Raw genomic sequence first — 20757 nt, 5'->3', positions numbered from 1 at the left:
ACCCAAGAATCCCACTCCTAGGAATTTACCCTAAGAACGCAGCAATCAAGTTTGAGAAAGACAGATGCACCCCTATGTTTATCGCAGCACTATTTACAATAGCCAAGAATTGGAAGCAACCTAAATGTCCATCGGTAGATGAATGGATAAAGAAGATGTGGTACATATACACAATGGAATACTACTCAGCCATAAGAAGTGGAAAAATCCAACCATTTGCAGCAACATGGATGGAGCTGGAGAGTATTATGCTCAGTGAAATAAGCCAAGCGGAGAAAGAGAAATACCAAATGATGTCACTCATCTGAGGAGTATAGGAACAAAGGAAAAACTGAAGGAACAAAACAGCAGTGGAATTACAGAACCTAAAAATGGACTAACAGGTACCAAAGGGAAAGGAACTGGGGAGGATGGGTGGGCAGGGAGGGATAAGGGGAGGGAAGAAAAAGGGGGTTATTAAGATTAGCATGCATGGGGAGGAGGGAGCAAGGGGAGGGTGGGCTGCACAACACAGAGAGGACAAATAGTGACTCTACAACATTTTGCTAAGCTGATGGACAGTAACCGTAATGTGGTTGTTAGGGGGGACCTGATATAGGGGAGAGCATAGTAAACATAGTATTCTTCATGTAAGTGTAGATTAAAAATTTAAAAAAAAAAAAAAAGAAAAGAAAGAAAGAAAGAAGGAAAAGGGGGATTACTCCTTAACAGGATAAAACTATTGGTAAATCAAAGATCAATGCATGCTTTAAATATCCTTAATGTTGATCACTTAAAGGGTGTCAGATGATCAGCTATGGAGGTACTCTTTTCTGATAATATTCCTTTCTCTTAATTTAAAAAAAAAAAAAAAAAAAAAGCAGTTACTGTGTGCTGACCTCCAATGAGTTCTGCACAGTGGTATAGAGGGCATGTCAAAGTGTGGGCAAAGGGTCTGTTTGTTTCTATGCAGGAGATCAAGGCCTAGCTTGGATACCCAGAAAATGAACTAAGATACGATATGAGGAGGAGCTTCCGGCATCAGCACTCTCTGGAGGACTTGTGCCGGGGGATGATCATCAAAAAGCCTCCACAGGGATCCAGACGATGCTGCGGTTGTGGCTGCATCCAGCCCACCATCTCCTGGACTTGCCATAAGAATGAGGAGGGAGATGTCTAGGCTGGCATGTGCATACAGTGAGACAACGAATTTGACCGGATCTGTACTGTTGGAACTCAACCAGGAGTTGGGAGGGGTGCAAGTTGTAGCACTCCAAAATCTCATGACTATAGACTATCTATGGTTAAAAGAACATATGGGATGTGAACAGATCCCAGAAATGGGCTGCTTTAATTTGTCTGATGGTTCAAGTACAGTTGGACAATATCCATCATATCATAGATAAATTTTCACAAATGCCTAGGGTGCCTAAATGGTTTTCTTGGCTTCACTGGAGATGGATGGTAATTATAGATTTGCTTTGTTTATGTCACCGTATTCCTATTATGTTAATATATGCGTGCAAATGAGTTAGTAGTTTAAAACCTATACATACTTAAGGTACTACACAAGAAGATATGTCAAAGAAATAATCAATCCTCCCAAGCTTCCTTCGTATGCTACATCTATAGCTTTTCTTCTTCCTTCCTAATTACAACCCTTAAATAGAATTCGTGCCTCATATCGAATTTACCGAGTATCATAATTCCTCCAGGTGGTAAAGATACCTCGAGACAAGTGCTGGGCACAGAAGCCACAGGGCATAAATCTGCAAAGAAGTAAAAAGCTAACCTTTGCAAACAATATGGCTTCTCTCTCACTTACCAACTTTACATTTCCCTGTATGGCCCCGGAAGATGACTGGTTAGCCAGAGACGGGTAAGATTCCTCAAGGGAGGAACAACCTAAGACAGGCACAGTCGCAGGGGGGCCATCAGGTGAGAATTTGGGGATCAACAGAGGTGAGGCTCAGAACCTCACCCCCCCTGCTTTGAGAGAAATCTTCTGCATCCATGGATGTCTTGATGCCCTTGTCTAGCCTGGATTAATACTTAGTCCATAGGCACACACCTGATCATTTGATCATCTATATTTGCCTTCTTACAGCACTAAACTATGTTTTCTACCCTTATCTTGCATCTACCTACCACTTCAGCATTTTATTAAAAATAAAAATAATAATAATAGTAGGAGAAATGTGGGATCAACATATAGATCAAGCACAAAAATCAAACGAATATTCATATTTGACCTGATTGTTTATAGGTCATATTGCATGATCAAAACCGAAAGTTTCTGTGATGACTGCCCTTGTACTGTTCACCATGTAAGAATTTATTCACTATGTAAGAATTCGTTCACCATGTAAGAACTTGTTCGTTATGCTTCAGAAGATTGGAGACTGACGAGAATTAGGCTTGAGATGGATTAATGATTGTACATTGAGCGTTGACCCCCCTATACTGAATTTTATTGTTGTTAACAACCATTTGATCTATAAATATGAGAGATGCCCTCTCAAAAAAAAAAAAAAAAAAAAAGGAAAAAAAAAAAATTGGCAAAGAACTTGAATATCTCCAAAGAAAATACATGAAAGGCCAACAGGTACATGCAATGTCACTAGTCATTAGGGAAATGCAAATTAAAACCAAAAAATATCACCTCATGAACCTGTTAGAATGCCCATCATCAAAAAGACACAACAAATGCTTGTGTGGATGTAGAGGAAAGGGAGCACCTCTGCACTGTTGGTGGGACTGTAAATTGATGCTGTAACTGTAGAAAACAGTATGCAGGATCTTTAAAAAATTAAAAACAGAACTAATCCAGCAATTCCACTTCTGGGAATATTTCTATTAAGCAGAAAGACAGAAATAAGCAGGATGAAAAGGAGAAAGGGTCCCCCAAAGATGCCTCAAGGAGTTAATCAAATAGAGCCAGAAAGCCAGAAAAGACTCAGAGAGTTAATCAGATGAAGCCACAGGGTCCAAGAGTGACTCAGGAAATGTCCAGGGTCCCCCCAGATAAGAAACATCAGAAGCACAGGCACAGCATAGTCCCTGTCCCCATTTCACCAATCAGAAAAAGCCTAGAGAGCTGACAGCTGTCAATCAAGGACCTCTCTGCCCTATCAAAACCACATAAAAGAAGCCTCGGAATGATCATCTGGGCTGTCTTAGGCAGGACTGCTCTGTTATTTTATGCAGAGTGTATTAAAACTTACTTTGCTTTCATGACTTTGGACTCTCGTCTCACTGTATCTGACTGTGTTGAGTCCTTTCCTTCCTAACGTATTTTGGTGCCGTGACTTGGATAAAACAGTAAGTCACTCTTACTTTCATTTTCTGTTGAGTAGCCATTCTGCCAAAAGCGGGCACATATCAGCCACATTAAAATGCCACTAGGGAATGCCACTGCTAGAAGATACCCATGAGATAAGGTGGTCGCAGATCAGGGAAGAAGGATTAGGCTTCCTGCCACCCGCAAGACAACATCTGCACAACCAGGCACACAGTAAATCACACCCAACTCCAACCCCTGGCCATCTCCCAAATAGTTTTTTTTGCTGCCTGACACTATCTCCTTTCCAGTTTCCATTTGGTTGAGCTATCTTCTGGCTCCCACAAAGACCTTCTGCCATCCTTAATTTCCACTGTCTCCAGCTCCTGGGGTGATCTCAGATCACAGTAAGCCCCCTTTATCCCTTCACTAGGAAGCCACAGGACTAGTCCTCCATATCCCATTTAGAGATATGTGAGGCAGGATGCATTAAGGTCCTGGGCAGCTGGCTGTGCCAGGACCTCTGGGATAGACCCTGGGACGCTGGGCTCTCTAACCCATTCCACAGGATTATAGTCTTTCAGTTCTCTGGCCTGTTGCCAGAGATGTCCGAAACAGGAATAGATTTCTAGGTCTTGGGACACTGAGACCTCCGGGATAGACCTTGGGATGCTAGGCTCTCTAACCCACTCATTTCTTCCTAGGTGGGCAACCACAAGTCCATTCCAGCTACCATGCCACTGGGCTGTATCCTTTCTCATTGGTTCCAGATAGATGAAGAGACACTTAAGAAGAAAAGACTAATATTCTTTTGTAACACAGCCTTGCTCCAATATCAACCAGGGAACCAGGAGCAGTGGCCACTTAATGGAACTCTTAACCCTAACACCCTCATACAGCTTGACCTTTTCTGCAAAAAGCTGGGTAAATGGACAGAAATCCCGTATATTCAGGTTTTCTTCTATCTTAAAAGCCGAGAGGACCTCTGCCAGACTTGTAAGTTAAAAAGTCCTCCCAGCCTTCCCTCTGCTCCACTGCCTGCTTTACCGCCACCCCAGTACCCAGGACCACCCAAGGGCAAAGTGTCACAGCCAGCCCCACAGGGCCGTCAAGAACAGAGTCCTGAGTACTCAAATCCACTCCCAAAGGCACCTGCTAAAGTTCTCCCATTAGTAGAAGTGGCAGGTGGAGAATTTGGCACAGTGCTAGTCCACAAACCTTTTGCATTAACTGAATTAAAACAGCTTAAAGCTGATCTTGGCAGCTATACTACCAATCCAGATAACCATACTGATCAATTCCAACACATCAGTCTAGCTTATGACCTCACCCAGAAAGATGTCATGATAATCCTGGGACAGACACTCTCTGACCTTGAACAATAGAGAATTATTAAAGATGCCCATAAATTTGCCAGTAGCCTCCACTTATTAAACACCAAATTTCCCATTAGGGAAGCAGCTGTCCCCTCTACAGACCCTAATTGGGATTATAATGATAAAGATGGTATGTGGGGAAGAAACCACTTTCTCTTTTGCATAAAGACAGGGCTAAAGAACACCAGGCTAAAAGTTATTAACTATTCAAAAGTTGCTGCCATTAGTCAGGGACCAGAGGAAAAACCTGTCACTTTCCTAGAAAGACTGAGACACACCCTCACTAAATATACTAATCTAGATTTAGACACATATGAGGGACAAGTAATTCTGAGAGATAAATTCCTCTTACAGTCATCATCTGACATTAGGAGAAAATTACAAAAAGAGATCCAGACAAACTCTAATAGCAGTGTAGATAAACTCCTGACCACAGCCAATAGTGTGTTCTATGGCTGTGATCAAGAAGAAGAGGCTAGGGCTTGGGAAAAGGAAAAGAGGAAGGAGACCCAACATACTCAGCTATTAGCTGCCCTTGCGGTTAAGTCCATGTCCAGAGGCTCTCCAGGTCCTGACCAGAATTGTAAGAAAGATAATAAGTGTAACATCTGTCTTAAGACCAGACAGTGGTCTGAGAACTGTCCTAATAGAGATAAGCCTCCACAATCTCCCTGCTACAAATGTAAGGAAATGGGTCATAGGGCTGCCGTTTGCCCCATGGGACACAGGGCCCTGGGCCATTGGAGCCATGAATGGTCCTTGAGCTCCTTTCACAGGAATGAAGAGGCCCTAACAGGTCGGCCCCAATCCATGACATCGACATCACTGGACTAGACCCTAGGGTAACCACGGACGTGGCAGGTTGGATAATTTTCTTTTCAAATAACACCGGAGCCTCCTACTCTGTCCTCAATTTCTATTCCAGATTCCTATCCTCCCAAACTTGTACAATACTTGGAGTTACAGGGACCCATACTACTCAGCCCTTCACTCCACCCTTAGGATGTCTCCTCCATAGCCACTATTTTTCACATCCATTTTTAGTTGTAAAAGAATGCCCAATTTCTCTCTTGTGATGAGACATACTAGAAAAATTACACACTAGGATGATTTTTAGCTTTCCCGAGCTAGTCAGACTTCTCTCCAACTTCTGGTTGTTCCTAAAACCCCCTTGTCAGCTTTTTAAGACTGGGAATAGTCTATTAATCCTGACGTTTGGGATAAGGGAATCCCAGGAAAGGCTAAGTAGGCCACCCCAGTAGTCATCCAGCTCAAAGATCCAACTAAATTTCCTAGCCAAAACAATCTCTATAAAGCCTGAGGCTCGTAAAGGCCTCCAGCCTCTAATTTTCAAATATGTTAAACATGGGCTGCTAGCTTCAACTAATTCACCTTACAATACTCCAATCCTGGCCATCAAAAAGAAAGACCGGGCTTACCGTCTAGCCCAGGATCTAAGAACTATCAATGCTGCAGCTGTGCCTCTCCACCCAAGGGTCCCTAACCCATACACTCTATTAGGGGCTCTTCCACTTGACACCTCATGGCTTACAACTCTAGATCTCAAAGATGCTTTCTTCTGCATCCCCTTAGAAAAAGTCACAGATCACTATTTACTTTTAAATGGACCACTCCAGAAAACACCTCTGGCCAACTAACTTGGACTGTCCTCCCCCGAGTCCTCATCTATCTGGACAAGCCTTGTTCCAAGACTTAGCCCACCTGCACCTGAACAATGGGGGCACACTCATACAATATGTAGATGATCTTTTAATCTCTTCCCCCACAAAACAAGACTCCATCAATCATACCATTTAAACTCTTAATTTCTTAGCTGAGCGGGGATATAAAGTTTCAAGGGCCAAAGCTCAGTTAGTACAACAAACGTCACTTACCTGGGAATAATCCTTACTCTGGGAAAGAGAGGCCTTTCTCCTGACTGACTTCAGACCATTATTTCCCTTCCCCAACCTACTACCCACAAACAACTCAGAGCTTTCCTAGGACTAAATGGATATTGCAGGTTATGGATCCCAAATTATGGACTCATTGCAAAGCCTCTCTATCAAGTCCTAAAAGGAAAGGATGACTCTAAACCTTTAGACTGGGGACCATCACAACAAAAAGCTGCAGATCTGCTTAAGAACCTTTTGACACAGGCCCCTAACTCAGGACTCCCAAACCCAGCCAGGCCAGTCCAATTGTACTACCATGAAAAATAAGAAGTGGCCCTCAGAGTTCTAACTCAAAAATTAGGCCAAACTCACCCACTTATTTTCCATCAAAACCAATTTCTGCTTCAAAATCCAAGGAGTCTTTTCTTATGCAGATTAAAGACCTATTTGTGCCTCCCAGCTAACTGGACTGGGACCTGTACCCTAGTCCACCTGGCCCCAGACATCAACATAGTCCCCAGTAACCAATCACTGGCCATTCTTCCATCCTCTCACATAAGAGCTAAATGACCTATACAGTTCATTCCTCTCTTAATAGGCATAGGAATCACCAAAGGACTAAGTACTGTCATAGCTGGACTAACTATTTCACTGTCCTATTACCAAAGCCTGTCCAAAGACTTTTCTGACAGCCTAGAAGAAATTGCCCAAAGTATTATAACTGTTCAAAATCAAACAGACTCCTTAGCAGCAGTCATTCTTCAAAACAGAAAAGGACTGGACCTCTTGATGGCTGAAAAGGGAGGCCTATGCTTCTTTCTAGGTGAGGAATGTTGTTTTCATGCTAACCAGTCTGGCCTAGTTAGAGACATTCTCCAAAAGCTTTCTGAACATGCCTCCAGAATCCGACAACAACTGTCAGAATCCTGGGGCAACTGGTCCCAAATTTATAGCTTGGCATCTTGGTTGCTTCCCTTGGCAGGACCTCTGCTGATATTTCTCCTAGCTCTACTCTTTGGATCATGCTTATTAAATCTCTTAATTAAATTTGTTTCTTCCAGACTAAAGTCCATTGAGGCCAAAGTCCTGTTGTCAATAGAACTCAAGCCCTTGCCAACTAATGAATCAGCTGTCTTCCCAGGACCCCTAGATGGGCACCCTTACTGTCCTTATCTCCACCATCCCGACAGTCAGGAGGCAGAGGGACCCAAATGATCATACCATCCCTCACTAGCAGGAAGCAGCCAGAGTGGTCATCGCCCCTCATCCCAATGATTTATGTTCCAACTGTTTGAGGGGGCAATGTTAGGTAGAAAGACAGAAATGAGAGGGATGGAAAGGAGAAAGGGCCCAGCAAAGAGGCCTCAGGGAGTTAATCAGATAGAGCCAGAAAGCCAGAAATGACTCAGAAAGTTAATCAGATGAAACCACAGGGTCCAAGAGTTACTCAAGAAATGTCCAGGGTCTCCCCAGATAAAAAAACATCAGAAGCAAAGACGGCTGCGTGAGAGGAGAGACAGAGGCTTCCTCCTAAAACTGGATACAATTAGAAAATGTAATTGGTGCAACTAATCCTGAGAGAGCAACAGGAAAGAGGGCGGCGTCAGACTGCACACACCTGGAGAAAAGAGCAGACCTCAGAGAATAACGTACCAGAGCTGTGGCTCCGCGGGACCCGAGCCCGTCCCCCACCCCAGCTCACCGGTGGGAGACAAATGGAGCAGGGAGGGAGTGGAAGGCTTGGGACTGCTGAATACCTAGCTCCAGAGATCTGCGCTGGGAACACAAACCTACATTTCACGGTGCTTTCATGAGACTCACATGACTACTGGGTTGGAAAGTTAATACAGGCAGAGTTCCTGGGGAGACTGGGATTCTGGCTGCTTGTGGAAAGCAGGGACCCATATCCGGCTGCCCTGGGACAAAAACTTATACCTGTGTGACTGGCCCACTGGCTCAGGCAGTGGAGACAGGCACAGGAGCCAGGAAGCGGGGAACAGCTCTTTCCTACCCCCAGCACCACTCCCCTGCGACCCCCGACATTGCTTGAGGGGCTCAGCAGCTCCAGAATAGAGCTTCTGGACACTAGGGGGCGCCATATACAAACATGAAACGCCAAAGGAACCTTGTCCAGAGTAAAATTGTTAATACAACTCCCGAGAAAGATTTAATGATGTGGACATCATGACTCTTCCTGAAAGGGAGTTCAAAATAAAAATAATCAACATCCTAATGGAGGTACGGAAAGACATCCAAGAACTCAGGAATGAATGTAGGTCAGAGATCTAATCGTTAAAGAACACGATGGAGGGTATTAAAAGCAGTTTGGATACGGTGGAGGAGACGACAAATGAAATAGAAACTAGAGAAGAGAAATACAAAGAAGCTGAGGCACAGAGAGAAAAAAGGATCTCTAAAAATGAAAGAATATTGAGAAAACGGTGTGACCAATCCAAGCGAAACAATATTCGCATTATAGGGATACCAGAAGAAGAGAGAGAAAAAGGGATAGAAAGTGTCTTTGAGGAGGTAGTTGCTGAAAACTTCCCCAATATGGGGAAGAACATAGTCTGTCAGGCCATGGACATCCACAGATCCCCCAACACAAGGGACCCAAGGAAGACAACACCAAGACACATAGTAATTAAAATGGGAAAGACAAAGGATAAGGACAGACTGTTAAAAGCAGCCAGAGGCAGAAATAAGATCACATACCAAGGAAAGCCCATCAGACTAACAACACACTTTTCAGCAGGAACCTTACAGGCCAGAAGGGAGTGGCATGATGTATTTTATGCCATGAAGCAGAAGGGCCTGGAACCAAGATTACTTTATCCAGTGAGAATATCATTTAAATTTGAAGGAGGGATTAAACAATTTCCAGATAAGCAAAAGCTGAGAGAGTTTACCTCCCACAAACCATCTCTGCAGTCTATTTTGGAGGGACTGCTATAGATGAAAGTGTTCCTAGGGTTGGATAGCTGTCACCAGAGGTAGTAAAATCATGGTACAGAGGGTGGAGCAGCTGATTGCGAGGCAAATACAAAATTAAATTGACTATCCCAAAGCCAATCAAAGGATAGAGAAAAAGTATAGAATCTGATACCTAATATGTAAAGAATGAAGGAGGAAGGAAAAGGAGGAGAAATAGAAAAGAACCTTTAGATTGTGTTTATAACAGCATACTAAGTGAGTTAAGTTAGACTCTTAGATAGTAAGGAAAGTAACCTGGAACCTTTGGTAACCACGAATCTAAAGCCTGAAATGGCAATAAGTACATACCTATCGATAATCACCCTAAATGTAAATGGACGACTGCACCAATCAAAAGACATAGAGTCACTGAATGGATAAAAAAGAAGACCCATCTATATGCTGCTTACAAGAGACTCACCTCAAACCCAAACACATGCAAAGACTAAAAGTCAAAGGATGGAAAAAGATATTTCATGCAAACAATAGGGAGAAAAAAGCAGGAGTTGCAGTACTAGTATCAGACAAAATAGACTTCAAAACAAAGAAAGTAACAAGAGATAAAGAAGGACACTACATAATGATAAAGGGCTCAGTCCAACAAGAGGATATAACCATTCTAAATATATATGCACCCAACACAGGAGCACCAGCATATGTGAAACAAATACTAACAGAACTAAAGACGGAAATAGACTGCAATGCATTCATTTTAGGAGACTTCAACACACCATTCACTCCAAAGGACAGATCCACTGGGCAGAAAATAAGTAAGGACACAGAGGCACTGAACAACACACTAGAACAGATGGACCTAATAGACATCTATAGAACTCTACACCCAAAACCAACAGGATACACATTCTTCTCAAGTGCACATGGAACATTCTCCAGAATAGACCACATACTAGCTCACAAAAAGAGCCTCAGTAAATTCAAAAAGATTGAAATCCTACCAACCAACTTTTCAGACCACAAAGGTATAAAACTAGAAATAAATTGTACAAAGAAAGCAAAAAGGCTCACAAACACATGGAGGCTTAACAACACGCTTCTAAATAGTCAATGGATCAATGACCAAATTAAAATGCAGATCCAGCAATATATGGAAATAAATGACAACAACAACACAAAGCCCCAACTTCTGTGGGACGCAGCGAAAGCAGTCATAAGAGGAAAGTATATAGCAATCCAGGCATATTTAAAGAAGGAAAAACAAACCCAAATGAATAATCTAATGTCACAGTTATCAAAATTGGAAAAAGAAGAACAAATGAGGCCTAAAGTCAGCAGAAGGAGGGACATAATAAAGATCAGAGAAGAAATAAACAAAATTGAGAAGAATAAAACAATAGAAAAAATCAATGAAACCAAGAGCTAGTACTTTGAGAAAATAAACAAAATAGATTAGCCTCTAGCCAGACTTATTAAGAGAAAAAGAGAATCAACACACATCAACAGAATCAGAAATGAGAAAGGAAACATCACGACGGACCCAACAGAAATACAAAGAGTTATTAGAGACTACTATGAAAACCTATATGCTAAGAAGCTGGAAAACCCTGAAGAAATGGACAACTTCCTAGAAAAATACCTCCCAAGACTGACCAAGGAAGAAACACAAAATCTAAACAAACCAATTATCAGCAAAGAAACTGAAGCAGTAATCAAGAAACTACCCAAGAAAAAAACCCCTGGGCCAGATGGATTTACCTCAGAATTTTATCAGACATACAGAGAAGATATGATACCCATACTCCTTAAAGTTTTCCAAAAAATAGAAGAGAAGGGAATACTCCCAAACTCATTCTATGAAGCCAACATCACCCTAATACCAAAACCAGGCAAAGGCAAAGACCCCACCAAAAAAGAAAATTACAGACCAATATCCCTGATGAATGTAGATGCAAAAATACTCAATAAAATATTAGCAAACCGAATTCAAAAATATATCAAAAGGATCATACACCACTACCAAGTGGGATTCATCCCAGGGATGCAAGGATGGTACAACATTCGAAAATCCATCAACATCATCCATCACATCAACAAAAAGAAAGACAAAAACCACATGATCATCTCCATAGATGCTGAAAAAGCATTTGACAAAATTCAACATCCATTCATGATAAAAACTCTCAGCAAAATGGGTATAGAGGGCAAGTAACTCAACATAATAAAGGCCATATACAAAAAACCCAGCCAACATCATACTGAACAGCAAGAAGCTGAAAGCTTTTCCTCTGAGATCGGGAACAAGACAGGGATGCCCACTCTCCCCCCTGTTACTTAACATAGTACTGGAGGTCCTAGTCAAGGCAATTAGACAAAACAAAGAAATACAAGGAGTCCAGAACCCTAAAGACTCTACTCCAAAACTCGGAATACAGCAAAGTTGCAGGATACAAAATTAACACACAGAAATCTGTGGCTTTCCTATACACTAACAATGAGCCAATAGAAAGAGAAATCAGGAAAACAATTCCATTCACAATTGCATCAAAAAGAATAAAATACCTAGGAATAAACCTAACCAAAGAAGTGAAAGACCTATACCCTGAAAACTATAAGACACACTGAAGAGAAGTTAAAGAGGACACTAACAAATGGAAACTTATCCCATGATCTTGGCTAGGAAGAATTAATATCGTCAAAATGGCCATCCTGCCCAAAGCAATATACAGATTTGATGAAATCCCTATCAAATTACCAACAACATTCTTCAATGAACTGGAACAAATAGTTCAAAAATTCATATGGAAACACCAAAGACCCCGAATAGCCTAAGCAATCCTAAGAAAGCTCTACTACAAAGCCATAGCAATCAAGACAATTTGGTACTGGCACAAGAACAGAGCGACAGACCAGTGGAACAGATTAGAGACTCCAGACATTAACCCAAACATATTTGGTCATGGACAAACAATGGGGAAATGATCATCTCTTCAACAGATGGTGCTGGCAGAACTGGACAGCTACATGTAAGAGAATGAAACTGGATCATTGTCTAATATACACAAAAGTAAATTCAAATGGATCAAAGACATGAATGCAAGTCATGAAACCATAAAACTCTTGGAAAAAAACATAGGCAAAAATCTCTTGGACATAAACATGAGTGACTTCTTCATGACTATATCTCCCTGGGCAAGGAAAACAAAAGCAAAAATGAACAAGTGGAACTATATCAAGCTGAAAGAAGACCATCAATAGAACAAAAAGGTACCCACAGTATGGGAGAATATATTCGTAAATGACAGATCCGATAAAGGCTTGACATCCAAAATATATAAAGAGCTCATACACCTCAACAAACAAAAAGCAAATAATCCAATTAAAAAATGGGCAGAGGAGCTGAACAGACAGTTCTCCAAAGAAGAAATTCAGATGGCCAACAGACACATGAAAAGATGCTCCACATCTCTAGTTATCAGAGAAATGCAAATTAAAACCACAATGAGATATCACCTCACACCAGTAAAGATCGCCACCATCCAAAAGACAAACAACAACAAATGTTGGTGAGGTTGTGCAGAAAGGGGAACCCTCCTACACTGCTGGTGGGAATGTAAATTAGTTCAACCATTGTGGAAAGCAATATGGAGGTTCCTCAAAATGCTCAAAATAGACTTACCATTTGACCCAGGAATTCCACTTCTAGGAATTTACCCTAAGGATGCAGCACTCCAGTTTGAAAAAGACAGATGCACCCCTATGTTTATCGCAGCACTATTTACAATAGCCAAGAAATGGAAGGAACCTAAGTGTCCATCAGCTGATGAATGGATAAAGAAGATGTGGTACATATACACAATGGAATATTATTCAGCCATAAGAAGAAAACAAATCCTACCATTTGCAACAACATGGATGGAGCTAGAGGGTATTGTGCTCAGTGAAATAAGCCAAGCGGAGAAAGAGAAATACCAAATGATTTCACTCATCTGTGGAGTGTAAGAACAAAAGAAAAACTGAAGGAACAAAACAGCAGCAGAATCACAGAACCCAAGAATGGACTAACAGTTACCAAAGGGAAAGAGACTGGGGAGAATGGGAGGGTAGGGAGGGATAAGGGCCGGGAAGAAGAAAGGAGGTATTATGATTAGCATGTATAATGTGGGGGGTTGGGGGAAAGGGGAGGGCTGTGCAACACAGAGAAGACAAGTAGTGATTCTACAACATCTTACTATGCTGATGGACAGTGACTGTAATGGGGTTTGTGGGGGGGACTTGAGGTAGGGGAGAGCCTAGTAAACATAACATTCTTCAAAAAAATATAAATAAATAAATAAATTGTATATTAAAAAAAAAAGACAATAAAAAAAAACATCAGAGGCACAGGCACAGCATATCCCGTGTCCCCATTCCACCAATCAGAAAAAGCCTAGAGAGCTGACAGCTGTCAATCGAGGACCTCTTTGCCCCACCAAAACCACATAAAAGCAGCCTCAGAATGAGCATCTGGGCCTGTCCTATCTCACGCAGGCCCGCTCTCTTACTCTATGCAGAGTGCATTAAACCTTACTATCCTTTCTTGACTTTGGTCTCTCATCTCACTGTAACTGACTTCCCTGTGGCACCAAGCTGAGTCCTTTCCTTCATAACATTTCCAAAGGCTACAAAAACACTTAACCCAAAAAGATTGCTCACCCATGTTCTTTGCAGCATTATTTACAATACCTAAGACATGGGAACAAGCTAAGGTGAATGGATAAAGAACCTATGTTATATACATATATGTGTGTGTGTGCGCGTGCGTGCGCGTGCTCACACGCATGTGCACGCAATGGAATATTTTTCAGCTATTAAAAAAAACAAGGAAATCCTAACATTTGCAACAATACAGATGGACCTTGAAGGCATTATGCTAAGTGAAATAAATCGGAGAAAGACAAATACTCTCTGTTCTTATATGTGTAATCTAAAAAAAAACTGAACTCATGTAAAAAGAGATCTGACTTGTGGTTATCAAAAGGAGAGGGCTGGGAGAAGGGGAAATGGAGGATAGTGGTCAAAAGGTAAAAACTTCCAGTTATAAGTACTAGGGATGTAATGTACATGATGACTATAGCTAACACTGCTGTACAATACTGTGAAATAATGAGTCATAAGAAATATGTATTTGGTCATCATATAACCAAATATGTATTTCCCTGGTGTATTTGGTCTTCATCCATAGTTTCTGAAAACAGTGCAGTCTTAAAGGTGAAACAGGTGTTTTGTCGTGTTAATGAAAGACTTTTGGATCCCCCACCCAAGGGCAGGGGCTGGAGGCTGAATCAGCCAAATGCCTGTAATTTAGTCAATCATGACTATGCAATGAAGCCCTCACAAAACCTTGAGAACTAACCACTCTCAGCTCTCAGATCTGACCTGCTTGGTTGGATCCTGCTTCTCAGTAAGAGAAAGTTTCTAAGCTTGGGAAACCAGAATGCCTTCATGTGCCACCAAGCCAGGCCCCAAGCCCCACAGGGATAGAAGCTCCTTTATTTGGGACCTTGTCCTATCTATCTCTATATGGCTGTTAACTTGTATCCTTTAAGGTATTATTTATTAAGCTGGTAAACTTTAAGTGTTTCTTGAGCTGTGAGCCACTCTAGCAATGAATCGAAGGGGCAGGTCATGGGAACCTCCAATCTGTAGCCAGTAGGTCAGAAGCACAAGTTAACTGCCTGGCGCTTGAGACCGAAGTCTGGAGTCGAGGGTGGAGGGCAGTCTTGTGTTACAGAGCCCTTAATCTGGGGAATCTGGTGCTAGCATCAAAATTGAGTTGAATTCATTAAAACCCTCCTCCTGTTTGAGAAGTGCTTGGTGTTATGTGTGGGAAGACTTCGGAATCAGGTCCAAGAACTCCAATGGAGTTATGCTATTATTACAGCTGTGTATAATATATATATATTATACACATATATAATATATATATGTAGGAAAAAAATACACCATTGCATTTAGTGTCAGAGGAGTGGGATTTATAGAAATAAAGGAAAGCTGTTAAGAGTGTAAAACCTATGATTCCCATCACAAGGAGAATATTTTTTTCCCTGATGGGCATTAAAAAAGATGGATATTTAGTTGACTCTACTGTTGTAATTATTTCACAACATATGTACAAACCATCATATTGACTTAAACTTTACACTTATACAGATAGTGATTGTCAACTATTTCTCAATAAAACTGGAAAATCTCAAAAAAAGCAATAAAACATTTTTAAAAACAGGCTCTATATATAGAAGGGTATATATACAAAAATATCTCAGATTATAAAATAAAATTATTAGTTGCAGATAAAAGTGACTAGAATGTCAACAACTAAATGGAGTACTTATGAGTTATTTTTAACATCTTTATGTTTATCTGTATTTTCTGACTTCTTTATAATTTATATGAATCAATGTTGTTTTAAAATTATAATAAGTATCTTTCTTAATAATGCCTTTTTAATGTAATTTTTAAAAGCTTGGACTTCTGAATCAGAATGACTGCAACAGAATCCCATTCTGCTACTTAACTGTCTATGAGCCTGAGAAAGTTATTTAAGAACTCTAAGGTTCAGTTTGCTCATTTGTAAAATAACTAATAACCACCAAAGAACTGCAACTTAAAACTACAATAAGCTACCACTAAATACTCACTATAGTGACTAGATTCAAGCTACAGACACTATCAGAACTGTCAATCATTTTTTAGCAGGAGTGTAAATTTGTACAACCACTTTGGAAAACAGTCTGGCAGTATCTACTTAAGTTAAACAAATGTATACAGTATGACTAAGCACTGCCAAAAGAAATAAGTATACATGTTAATCAAAAGAAATACATATAAGAATATCCACAGCAGCATTACTGATAACAGCAAAAAACTGTGAACAATTCAAATGCCCTTCAACAGCAGAATGGATAAACCAAGTGTGGAATATCCCAATGGAATACTACACAATAACAAGGGATATGAAATGCTGATATATACCAGAACATGGATAAATCTCTAAAAAATAAAACAGTCAAGAGTTTGGAGAAAGAAACCAGACACAAAAGGGTCTATATGATTGTGCTAGAAATATTTTGTATCTTGATCTGATGATTACCTAGGGAGTCACATTTTTTTAAAAAATTCTTACTACTATACACTTATGCACTTTTCTGTAAGTTACATCTAAAAAAAACTGAGGCTAATAATAGTACCTATCTTAACAGTGTGAGGATGAGACAAAAATAACTGCTAACATTTAAAGACAGCACATTCCATGTGCTGAGCACACTTTTCTAAACATTTAATCATCAAAATAATCACATCATGTAGGTAGTATTATTTTACAGATGAGGGGACTGTGACAGGTAAAAGATCGTTTATCTAAAGTCACTTAACGAGTAAACAGTGAGTAAAAACAGTCAAGCTTCAGATGCAAAATTTAAACTGCAACAATAAATTGCCTCAGTAATAAATGAAAACTCTTAACACAGTACCTGGGCCAAACAAAACACAAAATGTTATTAGCTATTAGTACTACTACCACTATCATTATTAGGATTAACTTAAAATATTTCTCATTATAACACTCAAAATACTCAACACTATGGTAAATACACAAATCTATATAATTGTATCTATGCTCCTAGTTTATTCTAACAATACTGTACAAGTGAGACCATAAATAATTTGAAATATATAAAGCAAGCCACTATACTCTTCTCACAAATCACAAAGGTCCAAAGATTATATCCATTCATGTTTCCACAGATATGATTCATACTTTTAATTTATACTGAAAGAAAAATGTATATGCTAAATAACACCTTGAAAGATCTTTAGGAGTTAAAGTTGCAAAAGAAAAAATTAATTTCAAAAAACAGCGGTTTAATCTACATTAACAGATAGAGGCAAAGCTTCAAATCTCCATACTAACAACCAACGAATATATTAAATTTCTTTTAAAGTTATTTCTAAAATTTCTTTTAAGTTATTTCTAAAATTTAACTGATGAAATGCCTGTGTAGAAATCACTTATTGAAAGTATGTATTGAGCAGTAACAAACGGAAAATACCAAATGCTGTATGTAAAAACAATCTCTCATAAACCCAACTACTCAAATATAACATTTATGTATTACTTTCTTCTTTCCTTGCACAATACAATATACCGGGTACAGACCAGATGGTATCCTTTAACAGTATAGAAGACTGGATGTTCTGATTAAATAGACTACCTCAAAAATCTAGTTCAACCTGCTTCTACATGGTTGTTATACCTTGGAGACATAAACTGACCTGTCTCCCAAAAGAGATAGATAAGAATCTCCGGACAAAACTTAACAGTCCTATAAAGTTCACATGTCTCATACTAAACCTGTTAGTCTAGCTTGTAATACCTTGCCGATGACAGAAAGTTAGTACTTAGTTTCCACTCTCTTAAGGACGCCACTTCTTCCACACTCCTACAACTTACCCTCACAAAGCACATTTTCCAGTAAAATAGTAATGGTTATTTACACCTAATATTATATAAACCCAGAATCAACTAACGAGAAAACAAAGTGGCTAAGGAAGAAACCTAACTTCAACATAGCCACAGAAAATGGTTACCTTCGACCAAAATTAGGTTACCTAATTCTTGGTGAATGTTTCCCCGTTCCTGTCCGTGGGGATCAACCCGGAGAGTAAGAATGGTTCCATGTTAAAGTAACCGAGAAAAAGCTACTACAAACGCTGTCCCTGACAAATGTCTCAGACTTATTTCCACCAAAGCAAATCTGGAAATAATTCAGAAGGAAATCTTCTCTACTACCTATTTCATCGTTACCATTTCTAGAAACAGCAAAATGAAGGAAATCTACACGTTTATTTCAGGGACAGAACCTTCCGATTTCGAAATGTCATCTGAATTTACCAATTTTAGCTTTCAGGAATATTCTATAAAGAATGTTGAGGCGGGTGTTATTTTGGTTTCTGGCTTCGGTTCAGAGGATCTTTACCACAGTCTGTGTTTACCAACATCACTTCAGAGCCGGCCTCGCCTCTGAGGCCGAGTGGGCGCGGGCGGGGGCCGGGGAGCCGGCCTGAAACTGCGGCTGCAACGGGGCCTCGCACCCTCCCCCGTCCGCTTTCCCCGTGCGTTCTCACATTGGGCTGGGCGCACATCGATGATGGAGATGCCGGTTTTCAGAAAAGACTGAGCCCGGCTGGCTTAGGAGACGAGGCCTTCAAAAGGGGGCACTTGCGTCCACCCATGGCCCACCCTCATTTCCGGACCCCGACGCTCGGCAGGGTTCCCCGAAGCCGCTCTTCCCACAGGCCTCGCACCCGGCCCCAAGCACAGCACCTGCGCAGCCCAGGCGGGCTCCACACAGCGAAACAACACGGGCCCGCGTCCGCAGCTCCGGAGAGAGGCTCTCTGCCGCCGGCTGCGAAGTTACCTGTTGAGGAGCAGGGAGGCGACGCTCAGGCAGAGCAGCAGGAAGCAAAACAGCGGATACTGGCGGCAGACTTCGCGTCCCACGTCCAGCCGCAGCCTCTGCTTCAGCTTCTTCCCCATCGCACGCGCCCAGGACACCATCTCCGTTGCTGTGACTGCAGCTGAACAAAAAACTGAGGCTGAGGTCAGGCGACACGCATCAACCCGGCGCCTCCGCCCCGCCGACCTGGCGGCGGACGCACACAGCCGCCCACCGGCGGACTAGGCGCCCGCGGCTGCCGCCCAACGCTCCGCCCCAGGCGCCCGTCGCGCGTGCGCGTGCGCGGACCTAGAGCACTGCCGTAGTACGTACGGGAAGTCGTCACCCCGCGCGAGCGCCCTCGCGTGCCTGAGGCCGGCACTCCGCGGGGGCGCTGAATCCACAGAGACCGGCCTTTTTCCGAAATCCAGGGAAAGCTGCAGCACCCAGTAACCGCCTGTATTGCGGAGGAGAGAGAAGAGGTTATGCCCGAGCACAAGGATAACTACAGTACCCCACAGCTAACAGGCCCCGCTACAGGGCACCCCGAGCTCGCGGCGCCCGCTGGGGACTGTAGTCTCTGTAACGCGAGCCCGTGGAGCGCTGGAGCGTAGGGCCGTTCCCCTACCGCCGTCCACTCCTCACCGTCGGCTCAGCTGCGAGTGGAGACACGTCCGTGCTTTGAGCGACTCCCCAGGGGGAGGAGGGAGGGACGCCTCTGAATCCTGATTTTGCGGGTAGGGGCGGGGTCCCCGGGTGAGTGAAGCACTCTAGAATACGGAGGAGTCAAACCCTGGGGGTCGCCACCCCTGCGAGAAGGAACTTGGAAACTCAATGGCAAGGTGGAACTCAGTTCGCAACAGCCTCAAAATCCAAGTGTTTGGATTGGCAGGTTAGATTAAATCCGTTCGCTTACTAAATTATCGCATTTCTGAATTTTAATTTCCGAATACTCGACACTGAAAGATGCCCAAGACCTCATACGAGTAAGTAATGTCTTTAGGCGGCGCTCTTCAGCACTTTTCATTTAACCTTCACACATTCACCTCAAGTAGGTTCTCTGCTTTCTATCATTTTATAGCTGGATAAATGAGGTGCAGGGGAAATTGCTCAGAATCCTATTGCTAGCGAAACCGGGATTTGAAGCCCTTCTAATCCCTGAGGCAGCGCTCCCCTGTCGCCTATTATCTTCTCTCTCTTCCCTAGGATCCCAAGGTATGGAGACAGACATATTCAGAAATTATTAAAAATACAGACCCATGATGTATGCACAGTTTCATGAATATTTCTGAGTATAAGAATCATTTTTAATGATGTATTACTTCAGAATACACCATCTTTTAATGCTAATTTCATTGATATTATAAGGTTTATTACCATCCTTGATCATAAATCTATACAAATTTCTAACTAGGATTAACATCAATACAATAGCTAGGTCAAATGGCTGTCAAATTTCTCCGAGAATGGCTTACCAATTCCAGTGGTATATAAAAGTATCCACTTCACTGATCCTCATCATTAGTTATTTAACACAAGTATGCTATACTATTACTGTTTAAAATACTGTGTAATATCGTAAAGCTTAGTGTTTTTAAAAATATTTTGAGATACACATTTCAGCCTTTTATTTAGGCATCTTTGAATTATCTATACATAACCCTTAGTTTATAGGAACATTCCAGGGCTATACTAAAGTATAAATAAAAGGTGTATGTTAACATACACATGCATCAAATGTCTGCTGTGCACTTGAGTACTTTTATACTTGGGTAAGTTACTTCATTAAACTTTTCTCAAGAAGTTTTTTTGCCGATATTTTT

General features: G+C 41.5%; 1 protein-coding gene across 14 annotated transcripts in view; it reads right to left on the bottom strand.

Moving 5' to 3' along the window:
- Positions 1 to 19379, bottom strand: part of SNX14 (sorting nexin 14) — a 108141-nt gene extending 88762 nt beyond the window's left edge. For 5 of the 14 annotated variants that reach the window (XM_073219331.1, XM_073219325.1, XM_073219327.1 and 2 more), the window contains exon 1: positions 18917 to 19222. In XM_073219331.1, the coding sequence (XP_073075432.1) occupies positions 18917 to 19056 (140 nt within the window). In that variant the 5' untranslated portion in view covers positions 19057 to 19222. Of the gene's footprint in view, positions 1 to 18916; positions 19224 to 19267 lie in introns of those variants that run through there. The other 9 variants (XM_073219326.1, XM_073219328.1, XM_073219329.1 and 6 more) reach the window with 3 other exon arrangements.
- Between the last annotated feature and the right edge of the window lie 1378 nt (positions 19380 to 20757).

Source organism: Manis javanica, chromosome 13 (genome assembly GCF_040802235.1).
Source record: "Manis javanica isolate MJ-LG chromosome 13, MJ_LKY, whole genome shotgun sequence".
Classification (NCBI taxonomy): Eukaryota; Metazoa; Chordata; class Mammalia; order Pholidota; family Manidae; genus Manis; species Manis javanica.
This window is presented reverse-complemented; position numbering and strand designations above follow the sequence as displayed.